The sequence below is a fragment of the Centroberyx gerrardi genome, chromosome 9, assembly GCF_048128805.1.
Source record: "Centroberyx gerrardi isolate f3 chromosome 9, fCenGer3.hap1.cur.20231027, whole genome shotgun sequence".
Lineage (NCBI taxonomy): Eukaryota > Metazoa > Chordata > Actinopteri > Beryciformes > Berycidae > Centroberyx > Centroberyx gerrardi.
The window spans coordinates 13435932-13451753 of NC_136005.1; the positions used below are offsets into that span (position 1 = coordinate 13435932).

General features: G+C 39.0%; 2 protein-coding genes across 3 annotated transcripts; both read left to right on the forward strand.

Annotated features, from left to right (window-relative positions):
* Positions 1-1142: 1142 nt before the first annotated feature.
* LOC144539665 (granzyme B-like) lies at positions 1143-5251 on the forward strand. 2 transcript variants are annotated; one of them, XM_078285541.1, is made up of 5 exons: positions 1143-1247; positions 1360-1507; positions 1690-1831; positions 4742-4996; positions 5080-5251. In XM_078285541.1, the coding sequence occupies exons 1-5, from the start codon at positions 1187-1189 to the stop codon at positions 5248-5250; spliced, it is 777 nt and encodes a 258-aa protein (XP_078141667.1). In that variant the 5' UTR covers positions 1143-1186; the 3' UTR covers position 5251. The 2 variants fall into 2 exon arrangements, with proteins under 2 accessions (XP_078141667.1, XP_078141666.1); XM_078285540.1 differs by lacking the exons at positions 4742-4996; positions 5080-5251 and adding exons at positions 2127-2402; positions 2486-2684.
* Positions 5252-14217: 8966 nt separating this feature from the next.
* Positions 14218-15756, forward strand: LOC139917078 (granzyme B-like). The gene is made up of 5 exons (XM_071906111.2): positions 14218-14322; positions 14435-14582; positions 14765-14906; positions 15200-15475; positions 15559-15756. Exons 1-5 carry the CDS (start codon positions 14262-14264, stop codon positions 15730-15732), a joined length of 801 nt encoding a protein of 266 aa, XP_071762212.2. The 5' UTR covers positions 14218-14261; the 3' UTR covers positions 15733-15756.
* Positions 15757-15822: the final 66 nt, after the last annotated feature.

The following is a 15822-nucleotide window of genomic DNA, read 5'->3' on the forward strand; positions in this document are numbered from 1 at the left end:
CAAACCTATTACAGCCCCAAAATGCAGTAGATACCGAATACAATACAATTAATTAAAACTCAGATTTTCTGTTCTGTAGTATTACTCCCTGTACCAAGACCTCAGTCAATCAACTAGAGAATGAAAACTTCTTTGCATTCACATTTTTCATTTGGGGATACCCATTTGTTGGAAGCTGCCTCTTGTTCTGGGTTTTGCTCCGTCATCATCGCATCGTGGTCAAAAGACAGGTGATGCTTATTTTTCTTCCAGGCAGCTGGCAACTTGGCATCTGCAGTAGAGGTGCTCCTCGCGCTCTCCCCCCCCTACACTCAATCCCCGCATTTAGAGCAGACTAGTTGTAACAAAGGTATAAATGGCAAATGTAGTGAAGTAAAAAGTAGATTACTGGCTCAAAAATATACCCGAGTAAAGAGTAGAAGTACAGTTTAAAAAAAGGAACTAGAAGTATTCGTTCCTTAAAAAAAACTACTTTTTTACTCATGTGCGTTAATGCGTTACTACCCACCCCTGGAATGGGTCTGTTCGTGAATCAACTGAGTAAAGCCAAAAGTGTCAATTAGGGACGAAAAAGCTTTGCTAAGTGGATCAGTTTTACTATTTAGATGAATATTGAAATCACCGATAATTAAGATGTTGTCCGCACAAGTTACAAGGTCGGAGAGGAAATTGTAAAATTCTTCTAAAAAAGACGAATAGGGCCCAGGAGGGTGATAAACGATAATTAGGTAGAAAGGCAGTGGCAGGATACCAGAGTGTCTTGTCTTGTTTTATCCTTTGCATTTTTTATTCTTGTCTTTATAACCAATTTCTGTAAAGCACAAACTTGTTTTGTTTTAAAAGTGATGTATAAATAAACTTGAACTTGAACTGGATGTGAGAGAACTCTGAGTTGAAGCCATGACATACTCATTACATGTGCTTCAGCCTGCTGAGCTACCAGACACACAAGCAGTTGATTTAATCAGTTTCATTGAAAATAGTATGTGAGAACACATCTCTCCTGACCTCACTATCTTCACTAAAAGACATTAACTGTAGAGTTGCACTGGTACAAACAGGATGTGGCTGTCAGATATAAGGAAATCTATATGTGAACCACAAGGCTGTGCAGACTCTGCTCTATACAAGGACTACTCTGCTCTATTTGACATCATCATTAGACCAGGTTGAGTGTCCTGCCTGCATGATGCGTGGTTTGCACACATTTCTGCTTTTTCATGTTCTGACATGTCTGGGACAAAAAGGTAAGACTCTCTCAGGAGGGAAAACTGATTAGTATTTATCTTTTGGGCTTACATTAACTATTTGTGATCTATATTTCTTTCTTTCATTTATCTATCTTTACATTCTTTTCAGCACTTGGGAGTAAAATCATAAATGGGGAGAAGGCCCAGGAGAAGTCATTGCTGTACATGGCATCAGTGCAGTATAATGGAAAACATGCATGTGGAGGATTCCTTGTCAACGAAGAGTTTGTAGTCACTGCTGCCCACTGCGACTTGAAGTGAGTTACTTTTCCTCTACAAGCAATCTCTGATTACTTTGATTGTAAATCAAATCAGAAATTTAAAGAGTAAACATGACTTTATGTTATATATGCCTAATATTTTCAAAAGTGATGAATCATTTTTTTGTGGCACTACATGAGAAAAAATATTGACAATCTCTCACTGATCATTTATTCAGGACAAATGCCAAAATGAGTGTTGTTCTTGGCACCCACAACCTAAAGAGAGTGAATAAGAAAAAAATGAGATACAATGTAGTGAAATACAAACACCCATGCTATGAGCACGTCTCATCTGGGAATGACATCATGCTCCTCAAAGTAAGCAGATATTTATTCAACCTAATCTAATAGTCATGAGTGACATTGTGGCATTTTACAGTCCTCTGCAAATCCCTTGTGTTTAGTTAAGTTTTTGTTTTGTTTCATTTAGTTCAACAATTGTAAAAAATAAAATGTATAGCAAAACATTGTCAAGCATGACGCATTAAAATCAGAGACTTATTTCTAATGCAATTAAATGTAAAAAACATGGTGGTAAATGAATAGCAACATACATACATAACATTACTACAAAAAAACAAAACAAAAAAAAAACAATTTTGTGTGTTTCTAGCTGTCTAGGAAAGCTAAACTAAGTGAAACGATCAAAACAATTCAACTTCCAAGTCAGGATGAAATCATCAAAGCCAACACAAAGTGCATTGTAGCTGGATGGGGATACATTAAAACTGGCGGTACGGCTGTTGATAACCTGAGAGTCGTGGATGTGTCTACCATCGACCTGGACGTCTGTCAGGAGGAATGGAATCAGATTTCAGGAGGGCCGCTCACCCTTCCTGCCAATATTATCTGTGCAGGTGGATATGAGACAAACAAAGGATCTTGTCAGGTGTGTTGTATTCATTTTCCCTACAAATATGAAATGTCAACTGGTATGAATGAACAAATTAAGATGTGTTTTTTCTCTCATAGGGTGATTCTGGTGGCCCTCTGGTGTGCAATGGGACGGCAGTCGGCATTGCATCTTTCATCTACCGTGGAATCTGTGACTACCCAACTGTACCCAACGGCTATGTGGACATATCAAAATTCCTTCCCTGGATCGAAAAGATTCTCAAGGAAAAGGCATTCAAGGTGTACTAGTCTCACACAAGAAGCTTTGTTTCAACATACTTCTGCTATATATAGAGGTATCGTAGTATCTGAGTAGTTCTGTCAGTGTCTGCTGCTTAACCCAATGCATAATAAACTTGGTTTATTCCATATACTGTTTTGTTTCTGACTCCATGCTCATTATTAGAATGATATAATGATATATAAATTAATAAAAAATGCAAGGAACTTTTTCCAACATTCACAAACAATGAATGCCTCTCCCACAAAATTATTGCTGGTGTAAACCACATTATGTGTTACTCTATACTAAACTTATGAGTCATCATTAGAATTTTGCTTACAAAATAGTTCTGTTTTAAATCACATGTGTTTTTGAAATACTGAATTTCAGGTTGCAATTGTTTCTAGGATGGATACATATCATTTTCTAATGAAGCCCCTCATACAGAGTAGAGGAGACAGGAGGTTCTGGCAGGACTCGACCCAGCAGACCAGCAGGGTCTTGTGTGTTGGCTCTAAAGGGAAGAGTCTTAACCACTCCTTTCTAACTCTCCACCCCCACTGCTGGAGATACAGAGACACTGGCCTCACAACCTGAACCCAAAAGGTCGTACAGAGCCCCACACACATTCAATAGTGTATCAACATTTGAAATTAAAAGGTGCTTCTTCCCTGCTGTTTATGCTGATGAACCTTAGATTATTCTGTCTGTATCCTAGCACAAAAAAAAAATAAAAAATACTAAAACAGTCTTTGTTCCATGCTTAATAAAAACAAATTCACTATTGTGGTTTGTCTGACATCTTTTACGGTGCATGAAACAGAATGTAAAAATTGCAGTATTCTTTTTTTTTTTTTTTTTTATCAAAGAATTATATGTTTTGCTAATGAGTGATTAAAAAACATTATGACTCCTTCATCATCCAGAGATGAGGACATCAGTTGTGGTCATGGTGCAGGTGACCACAGGCTGCAGTAAGTGATGTGAAACAACACCACATCCTTTTTTCAGTGCTTCACAATCAAGACAAACAAAACATTGACAAATGATATAGATCAATAAAACAGGACAATGAGGCAAACCAGTGATAAAAATAAATAGATAAATAAAACCAAATAAAATTAAATGTTCCAACCACATTTGAATAAATAGCAGACAAGGCAAATAAAATAAAATGACAGAAAAAAACAAACTAATAAGAGCTAAATATGATAAATAGGCCTTAGATAAAAATAAGTTTTTGCAGAGTGATTTAAAAGATGATACTGACTCTGCCAGCCTGAGCAGGCAAGCCGTTCCAAAGCCACGGAGCTCTGATGGAAAAAGCCCGGTCACCTCTAGTCCTTGACCTGAACACAGGAACAGTCAGAAGGTTCCTGCCTGAGGATCTCAGACTGCACACAGGTTCATACGGGAACAAAAGTTCATTATGATAACTAGGGTCCAGGCCATGCACAGCCTTAAAATCCTAAAGCCACAGGCAGTGAGCATTAAGCTAAAGTACATTGTTTCACTCTTCTTGCTAGTCAGCTACCACCACAACACTGCAACATTATTAAATTGAAAGAAAATGTGGCTGCCATGGGCATGAAAATAAAAACTGATTTGCCCAATTACAGGTCAACATTTGCCTGATGAAGGAGATTTTATTTTTAATAAATGGAAGACAGCCACACTGATAGGCAGGTTAATTAAATCTCAATTTGTGACTTCGGTGGACTTGCACTGATGGAGATGCTGCGCCCTCTCATGGTCAAAAGGCAGAACGACTATAAAATTCTTATTTCAAACATGTCTGACTCTGGCCCTCTCTGCTGGGTATAATGAGGTACTGACCAGATAATAACAGCAAGAGGTATTGCATCTATATCCAATACTATGTTGGTATCTGACTGGATTGGTAAAGACAAAACAATAAAGATGTGATGTAGTCAGACTTGTATAGTACTGCAGACACACTGAAGAATGTGTCCTTATCTGAGATACTTCTTACAAATCAAGTCACATTTATTTATGAAATGCTCTCAGTTGTGAATTCAGAAAATAAAGCCATAAATTCAGATAAAAAAATAAATAAATAAAAAAGACAGAAAAAGTACGTCCCTTTCTAGCTGTCTAGAAAAGCTAAACTAAGCAAAACAATGAAAACAATTAAACTTCCAAGTCAGGATAAAATCATCAAAGCCAACACAAAGTGCATTGTAGCCGGATGGGGATTAATTAAAACTGGCGGTACGACTGTTGATGACCTGCGAGTCGTGGATGTGTCTACCATCGACCTGAAAGTCTGTCAGAGGGCATGGAAAAGCCTTCCAGCCAATATTATCTGTGCAGGTGGATATAAGACAAACAAAGGATTTTGTCAGGTGTGTTGTATTCCTTTCTCTACAAATATAAAATGTCAACTGGTATGAATGAACAAATTAAGATGTGTTTTTTTCTCTCATAGGGTGATTCTGGTGGCCCTCTGGTGTGCAATGGGAAGGCAGTCGGCATTGCATCTTTCAACAACAACTATATCTGTGACTACCCAGATCTACCCAATGTCTATACAGAGATATCAAAATTCCTTCCCTGGATCAAAAAGATTCTCAAGAAAAAGGCATGTAAGGTGTACTAGTCTTACACACGAAGCTTTGTTTCAACATACTTCTGTTATATATAGAGGTATCGTAGTATCTGAGTAGTTCTGTCAATGTCTGCTGCTTAACCTAATGCATAATAAACTTGGTTTATTCCAAATTATGTTTTGTTTCTGACTCCATGCTCCAGAACGATATAAGACACAGAACAATGTATAAGTTAATAAAAAATGCAAGGCCTTTTTTCCAACAATATATTGACAAAACCTCTCAGGTTAAGTTTGATGTTGTATGTTCAATGGACATACAGTAGGGTTCAGTGATCAGGCACAAGCAGAAGTTTCTAAAATCAGATAAACTTTGAAAACATTTGAAAAATGCCTACTCCCACAAAATGATTGTTGGTATGATAGTAAACCACATTATGGGTTACTATATAAAAATAACTAAACTAATATACTAAACTTATGAGTCATTAGAATTTTGCTTACAAAATAGTTCTGTTTTAAATCATGTGTTTTTGAAATACTGAATTTCAGGTTACAATTGTCTCTAGGATGGATACATATCATTTTCTAATGAAGCCCCTCATACAGAGTAGAGGAGACAGGAGGTTCTGGCAGGACTCGACCCAGCAGACCAGCAGGGTCTTGTGTGTTGGCTCTAAAGGGAAGAGTCTTAACCACTCCTTTCTAACTCTCCACCCCCACTGCTGGAGATACAGAGACACTGGCCTCACAACCTGAACCCAAAAGGCCGTACAGAGCCCCACACACATTCAATAGTGTATCAACATTTGAAATTAAAAGGTGCTTCTTCCCTGCTGTTTATGCTGACGAATCTCATATTATTCTGTCTGTATCCTAGCACAAAAAAAAGCAATCTTTGTTCCATGCTTAATAAAAGCAAATTCACTATTGTGGTTTGTCTGACATCTTTTACGGTGCATGAAACACAATGTAAAAATTGCAGTATTCTTTCTTTTTTTTTTTTATCAAAGAATAATATGTTTTGCTCATGAGTGATTAAAAAACATTATGATTCCTTCATCACCCAGAGATGAGGACATCAGTTGTGGTCATGGTGCAGGTGACCACAGGCTGCAGTAAGTGATGTGAAACAACACCACATCCTTTTTTCAGTGCTTCACAATCAAGACAAACAAAACATTGACAAATGATATAGATCAATAAAACGGGATAATGAGGCAGACCAGTGATAAAAATAAATAAATAAATAAAACCAAATAAAATGAAATGTTCCAGCCACAATTGAATAAATAACAGACAATTTTGGAGAGTGATTTAAAAGATGCTACTGACTCTGCCAGCCTGAGCAGCCAAGCCGCTCTCAGACAGCCAGTGGATGGCAAATGAAGAGAGAGAGTGAAGAAGAGAGTCTGACAGATGTGACAGAACTCTGAGTTGAACCCATGACATACTGACTTCATGATATGTGCTTCAGCCTGCTGAGCCACCAGAACCACAAGCAGTTGTTTTAGTCACATATAGTTACAGTTTCCCTGGAAATATTATGTGAGAACACATCTCTCCACTGACCCCAACATCTTCACTAAAAGACATGTAGAGTTGCACAGGTACAGACAGGATGTGGCTATAAAGGCCTGGATATGCTTCCTCAGAACTGCTTCTGAGAACCTCCCAAAACGAACTTCCAGAAGCCCTGAACCTTCATGGTTCTTCAGAACAATAGGGTCTGTAGGAGGAGCTGCAGGCTGTCTGTCAAACAAGGGGGAGGGGTGGTAAACAGGAACTAGTCATGGGTCAGAGGTGAAAGCCTGTGTTTCCTGTTGTCTGTTCAAAGAAATGGCGGCAGGCTTGTTTCCCATGTCACAGGTTTATTTGTGGCGCTCTGCTACAATATTGGCACGAGCCACCACAAAATCAAAAGTTGGTCAGCATATATAAATTGATCTAAAGCGATCTGTAGGGCTGCGCGTCGCGTTATGTTCTCTGTCGCACCAGAGACTGATCTCACCGGCGCTCACAGCTGCTGCTCCAAAGTGGATTCAAAAAGCCAAAGCAGCCACTGTATTTTTACGCACAGCTATTACGCACGGCACCATAGGTCATTTAACTGATAAACGTGTCGCGCTAGCCGAGTAAGTGATGTGAAACAACACCACATCCTTTTTTCAGTGCTTCACACTCAAGACAAACAAAAGATTGACAAATGACATAGATCAATAAAACAGAAGGACAATGAGGCAGAGCGCTGATAAAAAATATTGAAAAATAAAACCAAATAAAATGAAATGTTCCAGCCACATTTGAATAAATAACAGACAAGGCAAATACAATAAAATGACAGGAACCCCCCCGCCCCCCCCCCCAAAAAAATAAATAAATAAAAAACAAAAACAAATAAGAGCCAAAGATTATATAAAAGGCCTTAGATAAAAGTACGTTTTGCAGAGTGATTTAAAAGATGATACTGACTCTGCCAGCCTGAGCAGGCAAGCCGTTCCAAAGCCACGGAGCCCTGATGGAAAAAGCCCGGTCACCTCTAGTCCTTGACCTGAACACAGGAACAGTCAGAAGGTTCCTGCCTGAGGATCTCAGACTGCACACAGGTTCATACAGGATCAAAAGTTCATTATGATAACTAGGGTCCAGGCCATGCACAGCCTTAAAATCCCAAAGCCACAGGCTGTGAGCATTAAGCTAAAGTACATTGTTTCATTCTTCTTGCTAGTCAGCTACCACCACAACACTGCAACATTATTAAATTGAAAGAAAATGTGGCTGCCATGGGCATGAAAATAACACTGATTTGCCCAATTACATGTCAAAATTAGACTGATGAAGGAGATTTTTTAATAAATGCCCCAAGAAAGACAGCTACACTGATAAGAGGATTTATGAAAAAGCTCAATTTGTGACTTCAGTAGACTTGCACTGATGGAGATGCTGCGCCCTCTCATGGTCAAAAGGCAGAACAACTTTTAAAGTCTTACTTCAAACATGTCTGACTCTGGCCCTCTCTGCTGGGTATAATGAGGTACTGACCAGATAATAACAGCAAGAGGTATTGCATCTATATGCAATACTACATCTGTTGGTATCTGACTGGATTGGTAAAGACAAAAAAACTAATGATGTGATGTAGTCAGACTTGTATAGTACTGCAGACACACTGAAGAATGTGTCCTTATCTGAGATACTTCTTACAAGTCAAGTCACATTTATTTATGAAATGCTCTCAGTTGTGAATTCAGAAAATAAAGCCATAAATTCAGATAAAAAAAAAAATATATAAAAAAGACAGAAAAAGTATGTCCCAGACTTTCAGAAACGGGTCAGAACTTGTGTGTGTGTGTGTGTGTGTGTGTGTGTGTGTGTGTGTGTGTGTGTGTGTGAGAAAGAGAGAGAGAGCGCACCCTTATCTGTGTGAGTGCATATATGTACATGTGTGAGAGCACTAGACAATACTACCTGCAGGCAAGGAAATGAGCAGAAAGTAAGGCTGGTATGGAGAGACCATGCAATTATGTATCTAAATACAGTAAACCCAACATCTACATGCATGTTCATGTGCAAGTGGGTATTTGTTTAGTTTCCAGTTGATACATAAGATCAAGGGAATTTAGATGGAAACATTTTGGTCTGTAGAGAGTTAAGTGGTTTCATGAATGTGAGAACATCAGTGCTCAAATCTGAGGCTGGAAACTGCGGTTTCAGTTTCCATGTTTCCTCTATTTTTTCAACGTGCAAAGAAATGTCATATGTATATGTCACACAACAAATGTGAAACACAGAAACTGGAAACTCAGATTTGAGAATTCATTTTCTCACATTTCTAAAACCACTTAATTCTCTAGACCAAATGTTTCCATCTACAGCAGAGATATGCCTCAGTCTGTTAATGTTTTAATTGACCAGAATTAAACATGTCTTTAATCAATGAAGTGTGATGATAATTAATCCTAAATACTTTCATATGAAGCAAATACCCACCTGCACATAAACAGATATACATGTATGCAGGCACACTCATACATAAAATCAGGCATGCAAAATCATTGGATGCACGCATGGATTTTTTCATTGACACTTCAAGATTTTAGCTTTATCTTTATAGTATTTAGGTGTTATACAGTGGATGGCCAATGAAATGAATGGTGGAAGAGAATGTGACAGATGTTCAGGGTTCAATTTCAGATCTCCTTTTGTTCTTTTTATACCTGCATCCACTAAGTAAAATTATTCAGAAGTACAACATATCCTTTCATGTGTATGTCTACATATTTTATTTTTTCTGCTCTTGTGTTTTTATTCTTCTTGTATTTTTATTCTTGTTCAAGTTCAAGTTTGTTTATTTATATATCCCTTTATCACAAGCATGTCTCAGAGGACTTTACAGAGAATGAGCCTAACTAGATCTAACTAAACAAAAACCAGTGGTGAACAAAATGATATAGGACAAGTATAGCGAAAAGCACAAGACAGGCAAGAGCAGATTCTAGCAAGACAAACAATCTACCTATTCTACGTAGCCTAACCTACCCGGCACCCCCAGCCTTAGACCCTAATTGCACACAAGGAAAAACTCCCAAGAAAAACCTTAGTAGGAAAACTTGGAAGAAACCTTGGGCGGGCTGAGGCAAAGAGAGAACCTGAGAAAGAGGAGAGAAACAGCTGCACACAAAGACAACGAACACCCGGAGTAAGAAACACATCCAGGTGGGAGCAGCATCAGGGACGGACTAAGGCCAACACCGACGACCGTCAGAGCTGGGGCAGCACCTGTCTGCTGACAGCTGGAAGACTGAGCCAGAATCTGAGAAAAGGGGGGAGAAAACCAGCCGCACACACACACACACACACACACTGCAGCTGTGCAAATGCAGCACATAAACCCAGACATATTTGGTCACAGACACACAGACAGCAAATAGAAAGTGATTAGACACAGTGTAACCAGGAGGCAGCCCTAAGCTATGTTCCCAATGTCAAATTCCTATATAAATACTGTCTGAGCTAAGGTAGAAGAATAGACTGTGTCGATCCCAAGCCAACGGTGCTATGGTAGGTCGTGTGATTGCGAGAATATGAAGGTTGTGAATCTAGATTTGAAGATTTCGACAGAATTAGCTTCGCTGACTGTAAGAGGTAGCTGGCTCCAGAGATAGGGAGCTCAGTAGGAGAACACTCTACTGCCTGCTGATTTTTTCTTGATTCTAGGGATAGTAAGGTAACCAGCGTCCTGGGATCGGAGGGCGGGAATGCAAGGAATGATGACGGGACGATTTCTATGCTAACAGAAGCACCTTAAAGTCAGATCTGGCTTGAATTGGGAGCCAGTGAAGGGAGGTCAGGATTGGAGTAATGTGGTCAAATTTTCTAGTTGTGTAGTATTCTGGCGGCAGCATTTTGCACGAATACGACATTACAATAATTGAGCCTTGATATGGCATCCGCCATATTTAGCAGGGAACGAATTTTCGAGATGTTGCGAAGGTGGAAAAATGCTATCTTAATGATTTCCTTAATGTGAGCATCGAATGAGAGAGCTGAGTTGAAAGTAACACCAAGGCTTTTAACTGTGGAACTCTGGAGAATTAAGCAATCCCCAAAATTGAAAGTAAGGTATGCAGCAGAAGGCAGTTGGGTTTTTGGGCCAATGACTATAGCATCTCAGTTTTGTTGGCATTTAGTCGCAAGAAGTTTTGTGACATCCATTTTGTGACAGCGATTACGCATAATTGTAGGTTTGTAAGTTGTGAACGGTCGTCAGCTCTAATGCGTATGTAAATTTGAGTGTCGTCTGCATAACAGTGAAATTTAATACCATAGCTGCGGAAAATTTCACCAAGAGGTAGCATGTAAATGGGGAAAAGCAAAGGTCCTAGCACAGAGCCCTGCGGTCAAGGGCGTCACTTTGTGTTGAAAAGTGGTGGGGACACAAAACATTTTTTAGACGGCCTTCAACATATGCGATTTTAGGCAATGTAATGGGGGGATCGGTATGAGGTCAGAGTAGATAATTACGGCGAGAAAAAAATTGCATAACGGCGCATCAAAAGGGCATAGCCTAGGCTACTACAGAGTCGACAATACGAAAATACTCAGCATAAAACGCTCAACAACGTCGACAAGTACAGTCACCCATATGCATCACATCCACAGCTGCAACACCATGTCAATCGAACAATGCCAATATCACATCTACTGTAGAAAGCACCAGTGCATGAAGACCTGGCTTCGCTCTTCAATGTCACAAACCCGACTCAACAGCGTGGCTGTTTGTCATGTTCACAGAGAGAGAACGGAAAACTTGGACAAGAAGAAACTGTGTCAAGAATTTGTTAAAGTTACTGATCGGCACATGCACATTTTGGGGTCATTTTAGAATCAGTCTCCCCAGCGTCCCCAGTGTAAATGACACCTGTGCCCTCTCCTGCTCTTCAGTCTCCTTTTTTCCTCCAGTGGCTCTCTCCCTCTTCCTCTTCCCTGTAACTGTTCACCTCAACAAATAATTTCATCTCTAAGTAAACTGTCCACCATGTGAGCGGTATGAAATGCTGGTATGTTTAATAGAGACTTTGCAATTACAGCCACAGCAGGTGCCATGGAGGTCCATTCGAGAACTGGCTGTGCGCAAATAATGTGAAATATAGAACAAATATTGAACAAACTGTGTGTTTTCTTATTGTGCAAATAAACCTTTCTCAAAGCGTTCTCATTTGTTAGTTAACATTTCTTGGTGCAAGCTATTTTTCAGAACATTTTTAACAAATTATGCTTTTAAAAAGTGATGGGGACAAAATCGGCCATTTCAAAAAGTGGTGGGGACATGTGTGTCCCCAGCGTCCCCAGTGTAAATGACACCTATGCCTGCGGTACGCCACAGTTAACTTTAGAGTGTTCAGATATAATATTTTTGTGTGAGACACAACGCGTTCTATTGGATAAGTAGGAATTGAGCCAGGAAAGCGCAGAGTTGCGGATGCCAACATAGTTCGCTAGGCGGTTTAGGAGAATATTATGATCGACTGTATCGAATGCCGCTCTCAAATCAAGTAAGATAATAACAGAAGAAGAGTTGGAGTCTGAGGCAAGGAGTAGGTCATTTACCACCTTTGTGAGAGCAGTCTCAGTTTTAGATTTCTTTGAGCAGATTGAGCAGGTTTAATTATGGCTGATTTGAAGGAGAAGGGCACAACGTCAGAGGAGAGAGAGGTATTGATGATGTTGAGTAGGGAGGGGCCTAATCAACTTAGTGGGAAGAGGGTCAGATAGGCTGGCTGTGGATTTAGAGGAAAGTAATTTAGAGATGGTGTCTAAGGAGACAGTCTCAAATTGCGGCTAGCACTCCATGCTAGCTGAAAGACCTCAAGTTTGGATGAGCGCCATTTGCGTTATAGCTTCAAGTCAAGCGAGTCAAGTAGAAGTAGTTGTGGAAGTATCAGTACGGCGGGTGCTGTAGGCATCAACTAGATTTGAATGCCGACAGGGCAGTTCAATTTTAAATTTAATGAGGTAATGGTCTGATAATGCCGGTGGATATGCCAGAACTTTAGTATTGCCATTAGAATGGGTCAGTGGTGGGTAGAGTACTGAAAATCTATACTCAAGTAAAAGTACAATTACTTCCATAAAAAATGACTGAAGTAAAAGTGAAAATTACCATTTGAGAAACCCACTCAAGTAAAAGTAAAAAAGTACCTGGTTAATAAATTACTCAAAGTACAAGTTACTTTCCATTTTAATATTTTTAGGGTGTGCGGGCCAGTGCAAAATAATGAAAAAACAGCACTTGTTGATAAAACTTTCTTAGCCCTTTATAAAACAGAATATAAGTCTGTTTAACTCTAGTATTTACAGACATTATCAAAGTAACCAAACCTATTACAGCCCCAAAATGCAGTAGATACCGAATACAATACAATTAATTAAAACTCAGATTTTCTGTTCTGTAGTATTACTCCCTGTACCAAGACCTCAGTCAATCAACTAGAGAATGAAAACTTCTTTGCATTCACATTTTTCATTTGGGGATACCCATTTGTTGGAAGCTGCCTCTTGTTCTGGGTTTTGCTCCGTCATCATCGCATCGTGGTCAAAAGACAGGTGATGCTTATTTTTCTTCCAGGCAGCTGGCAACTTGGCATCTGCAGTAGAGGTGCTCCTCGCGCTCTCCCCCCCCTACACTCAATCCCTGCATTTAGAGCAGACTAGTTGTAACAAAGGTATAAATGGCAAATGTAGTGAAGTAAAAAGTAGATTACTGGCTCAAAAATATACCCGAGTAAAGAGTAGAAGTACAGTTTAAAAAAAGGAACTAGAAGTATTCGTTCCTTAAAAAAAACTACTTTTTTACTCATGTGCGTTAATGCGTTACTACCCACCCCTGGAATGGGTCTGTTCGTGAATCAACTGAGTAAAGCCAAAAGTGTCAATTAGGGACGAAAAAGCTTTGCTAAGTGGATCAGTTTTACTATTTAGATGAATATTGAAATCACCGATAATTAAGATGTTGTCCGCACAAGTTACAAGGTCGGAGAGGAAATTGTAAAATTCTTCTAAAAAAGACGAATAGGGCCCAGGAGGGTGATAAACGATAATTAGGTAGAAAGGCAGTGGCAGGATACCAGAGTGTCTTGTCTTGTTTTATCCTTTGCATTTTTTATTCTTGTCTTTATAACCAATTTCTGTAAAGCACAAACTTGTTTTGTTTTAAAAGTGATGTATAAATAAACTTGAACTTGAACTGGATGTGAGAGAACTCTGAGTTGAAGCCATGACATACTCATTACATGTGCTTCAGCCTGCTGAGCTACCAGACACACAAGCAGTTGATTTAATCAGTTTCATTGAAAATAGTATGTGAGAACACATCTCTCCTGACCTCACTATCTTCACTAAAAGACATTAACTGTAGAGTTGCACTGGTACAAACAGGATGTGGCTGTCAGATATAAGGAAATCTATATGTGAACCACAAGGCTGTGCAGACTCTGCTCTATACAAGGACTACTCTGCTCTATTTGACATCATCATTAGACCAGGTTGAGTGTCCTGCCTGCATGATGCGTGGTTTGCACACATTTCTGCTTTTTCATGTTCTGACATGTCTGGGACAAAAAGGTAAGACTCTCTCAGGAGGGAAAACTGATTAGTATTTATCTTTTGGGCTTACATTAACTATTTGTGATCTATATTTCTTTCTTTCATTTATCTATCTTTACATTCTTTTCAGCACTTGGGAGTAAAATCATAAATGGGGAGAAGGCCCAGGAGAAGTCATTGCTGTACATGGCATCAGTGCAGTATAATGGAAAACATGTATGTGGAGGATTCCTTGTCAGCGAAGAGTTTGTAGTCACTGCTGCCCACTGCGACTTGAAGTGAGTTACTTTTCCTCTACAAGCAATCTCTGATTACTTTGATTGTAAATCAAATCAGAAATTTAAAGAGTGAACATGACTTTATGTTATATATGCCTAATATTTTCAAAAGTGATGAATCATTTTTTTGTGGCACTACATGAGAAAAACTATTGACAACTTCTCACTGATCATTTATTCAGGACAAATGCCAAAATGAGTGTTGTTCTTGGCACCCACAACCTCAAGAGAGTGAATAAGAAAACAATGAGATACAATGTAATGAAATACAAACACCCATGCTATGAGGACACCGAATACGGAAATGACATCATGCTCCTCAAAGTAAGCAGATATTTATTCAACCTAATCTAATAGTCATGAGTGACATTGTGGCATTTTACAGTCCTCTGCAAATCCCTTGTTAAGTTAAGTTTTTGTTTTGTTTCATTTAGTTCAACAATTGTAAAAAATAAAATGTATAGCAAAACATTGTCAAGCATGACGCATTAAAATCAGAGACTTATTTCTAATGCAATTAAATGTAAAAAACATGGTGGTAAATGAATAGCAACATACATACATAACATTACTACAAAAAAACAAAACAAAAAAAAAACAATTTTGTGTGTTTCTAGCTGTCTAGGAAAGCTAAACTAAGTGAAACGATCAAAACAATTCAACTTCCAAGTCAGGATGAAATCATCAAAGCCAACACAAAGTGCATTGTAGCTGGATGGGGATACATTAAAACTGGCGGTACGGCTGTTGATAACCTGAGAGTCGTGGATGTGTCTACCATCGACCTGGACGTCTGTCAGGAGGCATGGAATCAGATTTCAGGAGGGCCGTTCACCCTTCCTGCCAATATTATCTGTGCAGGTGGATATGAGACAAACAAAGGATTTTGTCAGGTGTGTTGTATTCCTTTTCCCTACAAATATGAAATGTCAACTGGTATGAATGAACAAATTAAGATGTGTTTTTTCTCTCATAGGGTGATTCTGGTGGCCCTCTGGTGTGCAATGGGACGGCAGTCGGCATTGTATCTTTCAACCACAAAGTTAAAAAGTGTGACTACCCAGATGTACCCAACGTCTATACAGAGATATCAAAATTCCTTCCCTGGATCGAAAAGATTCTCAAAGAAAAGGCATTCAAGGTGTACTAGTCTCACACAAGAAGCTTTGTTTCAACATACTTCTGCTATATTTAGAGGTATCGTAGTATCTGAGTAGTTCTGTCAATGTCTGCTGCTTAA